Genomic DNA, 9,800 nt, shown 5'->3' with positions numbered 1-9,800 from the left:
GGAAGTTGTGATCCAGCACAGCCAACAAACACCTTCCGGTGAAGACTTCATATCTAAGAATAGATAAAATCATTCATTCTCTAATTAGCAGGTTCTTAAATGAGGCAGTGTATGGCAATTTTTTTTTCTTTTCTTTTTTTTTTTTTTGTGCTATCTCAAATTAACCTCGAAATAATTATGTTGTCAAGTAAAAGGGGGGGGGGATTAACAAACATTAAAAAAAAAAAAATGAAATATATGTGCATGAATAATGATTGCTACTTACGAAAATGCAATTCGTTTGGAAGCATATTTCAGGCACATAGAGTTAAAGTTCTCCAGTTTACTTGTGTGCCTAGAGGAGTGAAAACAAGCAAAACAACCATTTATCAACCTTTCCAATACCAGGAGTGCCCCAAATCAAAAGTTATAATTTCCAAAATTTTAAAATTTAGAAGGGAAAGATTATAAAACGTGAAGGATTAAATTAACAAATGTTGTAATGTTTGGATAATTTTGCAACAAACCCTGAGTGAGAATTTCTCATGGTAGGTTACATATGTCAAATATCTTGTTACTGTTTTCAACGAACAGCAATTGCTACTCTGCAAGTCTGAATGTAAAATAAAGTTTCTGGTATGGCATGGTAGGCTTTGATGATTCCAACTTCATTCTTGTAATCTGATAATTGAACATCTATTTTTTGATAAAACTCATTCATAATGGTAACTAGGGACAAATGTATGTTGTGTGTTCTGCATCCAGACAGGAAGAACATACCTAAATCTCACATAGTGTTGTAGAGACTTCAACCATTCAGCGTCAAATACTATTTTCCGCAACTCCTCTGCTGCTTTTGAGTCTTTAGCTAAAATCTCCTTTCCCTCTTCTACATCAGTCAACTGTCCATGGGAGCACTCACCATTCTCCCACTCGTGCTCTCCACAGACATGGTGGATTACTCCGATCCACATTTCCTGCAAGAATATTACCAATTTAATTCACTACTTGCCCGTAAATAACTGTCATCTGAAGCACAGTTGGATGACACTGCAACTGTTGCTTGCCAGTCGTTTACTGTTAGAACACACTTCTCAGAAAAACCCATTTTTACGTAAAATTGTGTTACATTTATGACTACCTAACAATGTGTACATGCATAGCAGCCTACTGATTATGATAGACCTACCTTTAGTTTACTCAAATCCCCATCACAGGTTTCAGTGCAGTGCCAAAAGTGGTTTCTTATTGGCTCGATCCACTGTGCCAAAGCTTCACACCCCTTTATTTTTGAGGCCTATGGAAGAAATGATTTTACTTCAGGTGGCCTGTAAATCAGAAACCTACTTTGGTATCTGAATTAGGATCCAGATTGAGATTAAGTTATACAGTAGGATTCATAGTCCAAGAAAGATACCTACACATTTGTGTTGTCCCAATATCATTTTGAGGGCCTTCTCCTTGCTTGAAATGCAGTAGAATTAATGCCTTACCAATAGGAGACGCAGCACCCACCCTGAAGTCACACCTTTGCAAATCTATATCCAATACCTAAAAAATTATACTTACAGCAGATACCTTTGCTGTCAGCTTGACAGATTTGTGCCACACATCTAGCGAATGAAAAAAGTGCTCCAGCACTTCACAATTCTGACCTGTCAGAAAGCACATACATTAAGATTACAGTGAATAATAATAGAAGAGAATGAAATTTGAATCACTATATATAACATAATTGAAATTCAACTGTGAATGCAAACCGGATATTTTTCACCTCTATGGAAAGAATTGGATGAAAAAAATTGAAAAAAGTTGAGAGATGAACAACAAATAGAAAGCAACAACAACAAATAAAACATCAATGAAAAGAAACCATCACATGTTCAACTGGCATAAACAGAAAAAAAAAAATTCTTCATGAATTTTAGCCTATGTTTTGAAGGAGGTAACAAAGCACGTGGGGCCAAGTATAGAAAATCAAATTGAAAAAATTTACTAAAACATTACTTTTTAGTTCTCTGACCATCTTCATTATAACACTAGATGCATCAGTCACCAACTCCTGAAGATTTAATATTCCCACCATTCTCTCAAGGATCCTCTTGCAGCCCATCTTTTCCATGAGTGAAGAGGTGCCACTTGCCTCTCTCTTGTCCACTACCTCAACATCAACAATTAAATCCAGGAAGTGGTCCATCATGGTGTACAAACAATACTTTGCACTAAAACCAGGGGAGTCCATTCGCCCATCACCACAAAGAACCAAATGGTCCTTTTCAAATAGATTCCAAATTTTTCCTTTCATTTCAACCCATAGTTCCTTGATGCTTGGAACAACATAAAATGTCTGAATACGATGGAAAGTCGTTGATGAGATGAAATTCATGTTCAAAGAAGATGCAAAGAGGCTGATTTTTTCAAAGTTATTTCCAGTAATCAATGTTGCTGCTGCCAAGAGAGTTGATGAAACAAACACTTTCTGCCCACCTTTGATTGAAAGAACTTTGGATGAGTGCCAGACACAACGATGGCCATTTTTGCACTGGTATATAACTGTCAACACACCAGCTTCAAGCTTTTGCTCCACAACTTCATTTTTTTCTCCACAACTTTTCTTCCCACATGGAACCTCAAACAATGGCAAAATTTTCTCCACATCCACCATCACTCGTGCACCTTCATACAGGGCTTGATATTTTAATGATGAACTTTTGCCCTTCATAAGTTCCTTAAAATCCTTCTGAATAGTTTCCTGTAACATTTTCTTGTGTTCTTGACAAGTACGAGATACCATTTCTGGTAGAACATCAGAACAGGTATTTACAGGTTCTTCTTGATGCCCTTGAACCACTGACTTTCCTTCAGCAATAGGGCATGATTCAATAGCTGTCAGAGTTGCACTTTCATCTACTGAATGCTCATAGGAGCTACAATGCAATAAATTAGTTGAAATCATCAAAATTAATATTATTTCAAATTCTTGCGGCATATGGGCAGTTTTACATTTGACTGCCAAAATAATCTTCCTTAATCTCATACCTCAGGATTTCACCTTACAATCCCTAGAATAAGTACAAGATGTTTCTTTTTCATCAATTTGATATTTACTGACCTGAAAGACAGAGGCTGATACAGGTCATCTTCTTCACGTTCACCTTCACTGGACAGGGCATCAGAAGATTCATAATCAGACAAAGAACTGTCAATGGACTCATCACTTGAAACCGGACCAGAACTAGGAACAAAGGACAAAACAATGAAAGCTTAAATATTGTTTGTTATTGACATTAGAAATAATCATGAGGGACATCTTGAACATGAAAAGATGTTGTGTTCAATGCACTCAACAGTGGAGGATCAAGATATATAACCAAAACATGATCCTAAATTTGCAGTAAAGTTAAATCAATTAATACACATGTACATACCCCATACTATCATCCACAAAAGGATCTCCTCTGAGACTCCCAAATTCAGGATTGAGGGTAGCCATACCCTGCGCAAGTGACACTGCAGACACTGAGATTTCTTGAGCCCGAAAATCATCTTTTTTTGGTTCTTGCCCAACGGATACCCCAGTTATATCGACACTGAGAGGAAAATAAAGATAACAATGTCCAAAATTACAATGCAGTGGTAATTCAAAACACGATTTGTGTGAATGTTCAGGGCTAGAAAACTGAGGAAAAGTAATAAAGTATAATAATTAAAAATTAAAGAATTACGATATCATCATCCTCATCATCATCATCATCATCATAGCAATAAAAAGACAACTGAAACATTACCACAAGAAGTTGGCCAAGGTTTGTTTGTGTAAAACAAATCATATTAGAAATTCCCTGGAAGCACTGGTGTCGTATGCAATAAGAATGATATTTATGTTTATTCGCATGTCAATTTGATGAAAAGCAGGTCAGAATAATACTTTCAGCTATACATTCATCCAGCCTACCATTAGTTTGAGGCTAAAAGTTCAGTGAAACTGATGTAAAACGCGTGTACTCACAGTGTATTTGTGTCCTCTTCGTTTCTGCCCGGAACTACAGGAGATACATCAATTTCGATCCTTGCTCTTTTGCTCAAAGGGGTAGATTGGAAGAGCTCACGTCTACCTATACAGAACATCATTTATAAATGAGTCGACCAAAATCAAACTCAATGCTAAAAAGTGGAAAACAGTTTTTGTTTACTGGATTTAGATAACACAGTTTGAAAAAATCAAAATGAAAGTGCACCAGCCTTGAAGAGAAATAGACTGATGAACGGAACTCAAATCTTACTTGAGTTGGGTCCGTTGTCGATAGAGGTTTCAGCTGGCAGTTCTTGACAGGAACTGCTCCTCAGCGTCCTCGCACGAAGCTCCTCAATGTTTTGATGGAGCAAAATCTCGGCAAATTGGCTGTTACTTAGCCCCTTGATATTCAACAATTCTTTCCTTTCATTCCACAGGCGAAAAGTTGACTTTCGAAGGATAATTCTTTTTGTTCCCTCGGTTGCCTGTGGTCGTCCGCGGTGAGGAACATGAAAGGCCATCGAAGACCTCCGGTTTACCCGATAAATTTTCTCCCAAACAGAAAAAATAATTAAGAAATAACTAGTCAAATAGAAAGAACAATAAATTTGGAACGCGATTGAGGAAATTCAAGGCCTCAGTGAGGCAAATGTACTCGGATGAACGAGGATTTCTTTCCACTTCACCACTTGTCCAATACCGGATGGCAGAGAAAATGGCGGATTTCACATATCGCGCGCGCAATGTATTGTGGTTGGAAGGGATCCTTTAATCCATTCGCTACTTTCGCATGACCCATAATGCTTTGCGCCTTGGGGGGTAACCACTGTAAACAAAATGGCGGATCTTGATGCTCAACGCAAGGTGAATTTGAAACTCCCAAAAACCTTCAAAGAAGTGTCCAGTTTAACTAAACCGAGGCTGAAAGAAATCTGCAAAGTATTATTTATTGATTTTGAAAAATCAATTGGTAAAAAGGCACTTGTCAACGTCGTATGTAACGCTTTAAAAATCTCTACTTCGGGTCTTGGAAGCAATACTACCAAACAATCTTCTACTTCGTGCACCAACACTCCAACAATTATGTACCTTCCAAAACTAAAAGACTGGCAGAAGAACTTAAATGGAGTACCATTACTGATGGAAGAATCCATAGTAAAAGAGTACTTGATCGGAGCTGGATACGACAAGAAAGCAGTGAGAAAATACAAAACACTACGTGCTTGGGAGCACAAGCAGGGAATTCATTCAGTCAAGTAAGTTTACAATTGAAATTAGCAATATTGATCTGTTTGAAAAGTTGTTAAATTGATTTTTTATTTGCCTTGTTTCTTTAGAGTTCATTTGCTTCCTGAATACAAGAACTTTTGGGCTCTCAGAGGCAGTTGTAATCCCTCGTTTTGTACGGACCGTGAAGAAAGTAAACTGATGTACTTGGTACTACAAAGGTCTACAAGCAAGCCAGTGTTTTCCCACTTCACATGTACTGTTGGGTATGTTTGTTCTGCCATTTATAAAACAGCTCGTACACGTAGCTGTGAATGATTTTTCTGATGTAGTATTAATTATTTATTTATAGATTGAGAGGTGACTGCAGCCATATTGGAGCACTTCTTTTTATGCTCTGTGATGTTGTGGCAGAGGGGAAACAGCAGCTTCCACCAGATCTCACTTGCACTGATTTGCCATGTTCATGGTCTGATCCTAAAGGTAACAGCATTTCACTTCTTGTTAAAACATTTTTAATTTTCCTTTTTGTGGAAACATTTTTGTAATATATATATATTTTTTCATTGCCAGGTGTCAAGGTTGAACCAGTCCTTGTAGAAGATATAAATTTTTATAAAGCCAAGTTTGGAAAGGAGCCTCCTGTAAAGAAATTAAAGCCTACTCCAACCATAACAGAAAAATATTATGGTATTGATGATCTGGAAAAACAAAAAATGGAGGAACACAAAATTAACTTGAAAAGAAATATTTATGATGCAAATCTAGGTAGTCCATTGCCACCAATCTACCACATTCTTGGTAGTAAAGAAAATTACACTATATCTGAAACTGTACTTCATAATCTTCCTGATTTTATGACAGCTGATGACATAAATCTTGTTTTTTGTCATGAAATACAAGTTGATTTTGAAGATAATGAAAGAACCAAACAAGAGAACATTATAAGCCCTATAAAGGATCATCCAGCATCCTTATCTGATATTCTTAGGAAAGCAGATTCAATCATTGAGAAGATTAGCGTGGATGATGACAGAATTAATGAAATTGAAAATGCCACAAGAGAACAGTCGAGGAGCTCCCAGTGGCATGCTGAGCGCTTCCCTAGAATCACTGCATCCAAGTGTAAGCGTGCTCTTATAAAAGAAACAACAAGCCCCACCAAAGCCATGCAAGAAATCCTCTGTTACAACAAAGCCTTTCAATCACAATACATGAAGGATGGAGTCAAATCAGAACTGGAAATTATTAATCAATATTCTAAATGAACAGGGAATGAAGTACAGCCATATGGATTTTTTGTATCCAAGTCCCATCCATTCTTGGGTGCCTCACCAGATGGACTTGTTGGTGATAATGGTTCCATTGAAGTCAAGAAAATTCATCCCCAGGACAGTGAAACACTAGAAACTGCTCTCTTGAGGCTTAACATTGTGAAAGCTACTGATAGCATAAATGAAAACCATCCATACTATTATCAAATTCAACAGCAGTTGTTTTGCACTGGAAGAAAGTGGACAGAATTTATTGCTTCAGATGGCATCAAGTTATTTTTTAAACGAGTAGTATACAACCCTGAGTTTTGGAACACTAAGTTGTCAAGACTTGAGCAATTTTATTATAATGTACTGCTACTGGAGCTTGCGTACCCTAGAGTGAAGGATGGTTTGGAAAGGATAGGTAAATTAGGCATTGATATCTCCACTTTATCTACCTTAAGGCAAGAGTAAGGATATTTCAATCTGCTTTGGAAGTATGGGTGAACTATGCATTGTTTTTTCCTACTTTATCAAGGGATATAGAATCAAAATTGAAAGGAAGATTACGATTAACCATAATGAAAATCACTCTAATATAGGTGACATGTATAGCTTTTTTGCTTAAATAGATTTCAATGGAATAATATGCAAGTAATTCTATTTTCAAACTTTAATAATAATTTACTTGCTTCACAGCCAAGACTCTAGGTGTTGCTAACATTTTTACTTGGTAATATATTATAAACATGAAAATATCAGAAATATAAGAAATCAATAAAAATAGCCAGTTCTTGTTTCAAAACTGTTTGTGCTCACTTTAAAATTGTTGTCTGAAAATTAACTAAATATGCACATACAGTAAAAATCTGTTCTGCCAAGTGAGCCATACTCAGTCGGACTTCATTATCAAGAATGTGATAAGTTTTGATCCTTTGAATTGCCCTTTCGACATGAATTCTGGCTTCTGCTATTTTTTCAGACCTTTCCCCCTCTTCTTTTTTCATTTCTGACCCCCCTTGCCCTTTAAAATCCGGAATAGTAACCTTAACCCCACTTTCAAGCATTGTATCACTAATATCAAACCCCCTATCACCCATAACTTACATGTAGTTCAAGTCTCTTTCGCTTTGGCTTTGGAATTTCAACATACTGTGTCGAGTCCGTTTTTAAACTGTTCTTGCTCGACCTAGATGTCTTAATCGAACTATGGCTGTAGATAAATATTGATGGCACGAATGCCTTGTCACTTGGATCGTCAGACTTTGCACCTCCAACAAAGTGCACTGAGCAAAGACGAGTGTTGTCTGTTGGAGTGAAATTCACTCGTCTTATACGTTGCAACCAAGCTCTTCTTCGCCTTTCTTCTTTTGGAATTCTGTAGAACTTTAAATCTGGATTTCGTTTACGGTTATTTGAGCAACCATGGGCACAACAAAAGTCACTTTTACCCATTCTAGAACATGTCAACAACCAGTCCGTCCGACGAGAATCCAAGATGGCACCCACTGAAGTCCAGGTTACCCCCCAAGGCGCAAGGCATTATGGGTCATGCGAAAGTAGCGAATATACATCCCTCAGGCCTACGGCCCTCGGGATGTATATGCATTAATACCTCCGTTCTCGGTATTTATCTCTTACTTAACGAAGGCGTGTACTAACGCCTTAGTACCACTAACTGACAAAAACCTTTCTAATCCGAGAAATATTCCGGATGTGAAAAAATGCAGATTTACAAATAGCCGAAACTTGACGTTCCATTTTTAACTTATTGTCAAAGATTACACCTATGTTCCTGGCATAGTTCGAAGGCTGTATAACAGATCCATCAATCGCTGTAAAAGAAGGAAGCCGAGAAGCAGACAGGTTGCCCGATCCGATGACCAAAAGCTCAGTCTTATCACCTTTAAGTTTGAGTTTCTTCAATGACATCTAAGTTCCAATATCTTGTAAACAGGCTTCGATTCTCGTACTAGTAACTGATGAAACTGAGTCATGCGAAAATTGAACTTGACGGTCATCCGCGTAAAAATGGAGATGAAGATTAAAAGATAAATTGTTTATAAAAAAGAAACACCTCGCAGTCCCAAGACTGAATTACGTGTATAATATACAAGAAACAAAATTCATAGTTAAAATAGTTTGAAAATCTTAATAATAAAAATATACAAATCTAATAAAAACGTTTCACTTAGGATAATCTTGTGTTAAGAAAATATACATACTTAAACATATATATTTACATCCTTAGGCTATAGCTAGCAACAAAAGATTTTTTAAGATGATCAGTCTTGCACACTGGAAGTTCATATCATGGAAGTTCATATCATGTCTTCTTATAATGTCGCCGAGAGGAGACGTATATTGTAAATACATAATCGGATCTAGAACAGATCACTGGGGAACTCCAAACATCAGATCAGAGTGAGAGGAATTTGATCCGTTTATGCTAACAAATTGACTGCGGTCGGTGATATAAGACTTAAACCAAGCAAGAACCTTGCCTTTGATACCAAACCGACTATAAAGTCTGTGAAGTAATATACCATGGTCGACCGTGTCAAATGCCGCAGATAGATCGAGCAGTAATAAAACAACAGTACAACCACGCTCCACAGTACGTGAGATGTCGTCATGAACTCTCAGAAGGGCAGTCTCAGTGCTATGCAATATCTTGTAAGCAGATTGTAAATTTCTCATCAAGGTTGTTGTCATCAATATACTGCACAAGTCGTGCCGCAACCGCTTTCTCGATCAATTTAGAGACGAACGGAAGGTTAGAAACAGGACGAAAATTCTTAAAATCTTCAGTATCTAAATTAGTCTTCTTTGAGAATGGAATAATGGACGAAAATTCTTAAAATCTTCAGTATCTAAATTAGTCTTCTTTAACAATGGAATAATCCAGGCAGTTTTGAGGGAGTTTGGTATAAAGTGCCTCGTCTAAGGAAAGATTTACAATATCAGTTATCACTGGCAGCAACATTGGTAAACATTTAGTTTGCAGAGAAGCTGGTAGTGGATCGAGAGCACAAGTTTTAAAACTGGTGGATTTAATAAAGTTAGCTATTAAGTCAGTAGAAACACGTTGAAAAGTCGCAAATTCACAGGGCCGGGATTGAGTCGCAGAGTTATTCAAGTAAGGGAAAGTCAAAAATACAGAACCATGAACAGGTAAACTATCGCGTATACGTCGTATCTTGTTAATAAAGAATGATTTGAACTTTTCATCTATGGCCATATCAGAACCCTCAGAAGGATAGCGTACTATCGGTTTCCTGTATAACAAATTATTAACTGCTTGAAATAATATTTTCTGATCT

At 37.0% G+C, this 9,800-nt stretch overlaps 3 protein-coding genes across 3 annotated transcripts in view; 1 reads left to right on the top strand and 2 right to left on the bottom strand.

Annotated features, from left to right (window-relative positions):
- The window catches only part of LOC148727759 (uncharacterized), a 5,145-nt gene extending 440 nt beyond the window's left edge, over nucleotides 1-4,705 (bottom strand). Inside the window, exons 1-10 of the mRNA XM_088763160.1 lie at nucleotides 4,263-4,705; nucleotides 3,989-4,094; nucleotides 3,408-3,569; nucleotides 3,092-3,214; nucleotides 1,987-2,906; nucleotides 1,549-1,634; nucleotides 1,169-1,276; nucleotides 760-956; nucleotides 266-334; nucleotides 1-53 (exon numbers count right to left, since the gene is read on the bottom strand). The exon at nucleotides 1-53 is cut by the window's left edge and continues 440 nt beyond it. Of these exons, the coding sequence (XP_088619286.1) occupies nucleotides 1-53; nucleotides 266-334; nucleotides 760-956; nucleotides 1,169-1,276; nucleotides 1,549-1,634; nucleotides 1,987-2,906; nucleotides 3,092-3,214; nucleotides 3,408-3,569; nucleotides 3,989-4,094; nucleotides 4,263-4,515 (2,077 nt within the window). The 5' untranslated portion in view covers nucleotides 4,516-4,705. The remainder of the gene's footprint in view (nucleotides 54-265; nucleotides 335-759; nucleotides 957-1,168; nucleotides 1,277-1,548; nucleotides 1,635-1,986; nucleotides 2,907-3,091; nucleotides 3,215-3,407; nucleotides 3,570-3,988; nucleotides 4,095-4,262) is intronic.
- Nucleotides 4,706-4,747: 42 nt separating this feature from the next.
- LOC111345840 (uncharacterized) lies at nucleotides 4,748-7,282 on the top strand. The gene is made up of 4 exons (XM_088763155.1): nucleotides 4,748-5,250; nucleotides 5,332-5,487; nucleotides 5,574-5,704; nucleotides 5,795-7,282. The coding sequence occupies exons 1-4, from the start codon at nucleotides 4,832-4,834 to the stop codon at nucleotides 6,487-6,489; spliced, it is 1,401 nt and encodes a 466-aa protein (XP_088619281.1). The 5' UTR covers nucleotides 4,748-4,831; the 3' UTR covers nucleotides 6,490-7,282.
- Nucleotides 5,561-8,012, bottom strand: LOC148727758 (uncharacterized). The gene is made up of 2 exons (XM_088763159.1): nucleotides 7,585-8,012; nucleotides 5,561-5,698 (listed from the first exon to the last, which is right to left on the bottom strand). The coding sequence occupies exons 1-2, from the start codon at nucleotides 7,930-7,932 to the stop codon at nucleotides 5,663-5,665; spliced, it is 384 nt and encodes a 127-aa protein (XP_088619285.1). The 5' UTR covers nucleotides 7,933-8,012; the 3' UTR covers nucleotides 5,561-5,662.
- Nucleotides 8,013-9,800: the final 1,788 nt, after the last annotated feature.

Source organism: Stylophora pistillata, chromosome 6 (assembly GCF_964205215.1).
Source record: "Stylophora pistillata chromosome 6, jaStyPist1.2, whole genome shotgun sequence".
NCBI classification, from domain to species: domain Eukaryota; kingdom Metazoa; phylum Cnidaria; class Anthozoa; order Scleractinia; family Pocilloporidae; genus Stylophora; species Stylophora pistillata.
This window is presented reverse-complemented; position numbering and strand designations above follow the sequence as displayed.

Coding starts and splice junctions, on each gene's coding strand:
- LOC111345840 (XM_088763155.1), top strand. CDS start 4,832: ATGGCGGATCTTGATGCTCAACGCAAGGTGAATTTGAAACTCCCAAAA. Junction 5,251..5,331: donor CAGGGAATTCATTCAGTCAA/GTAAGTTTACAA, acceptor TTGTTTCTTTAG/AGTTCATTTGCTTCCTGAAT. Junction 5,488..5,573: donor CACTTCACATGTACTGTTGG/GTATGTTTGTTC, acceptor ATTTATTTATAG/ATTGAGAGGTGACTGCAGCC.
- LOC148727758 (XM_088763159.1), bottom strand. CDS start 7,932: ATGGGTAAAAGTGACTTTTGTTGTGCCCATGGTTGCTCAAATAACCGT. Junction 5,699..7,584: donor GAAAGAGACTTGAACTACAT/GTAAGTTATGGG, acceptor TGTTACCTTTAG/GATCAGACCATGAACATGGC.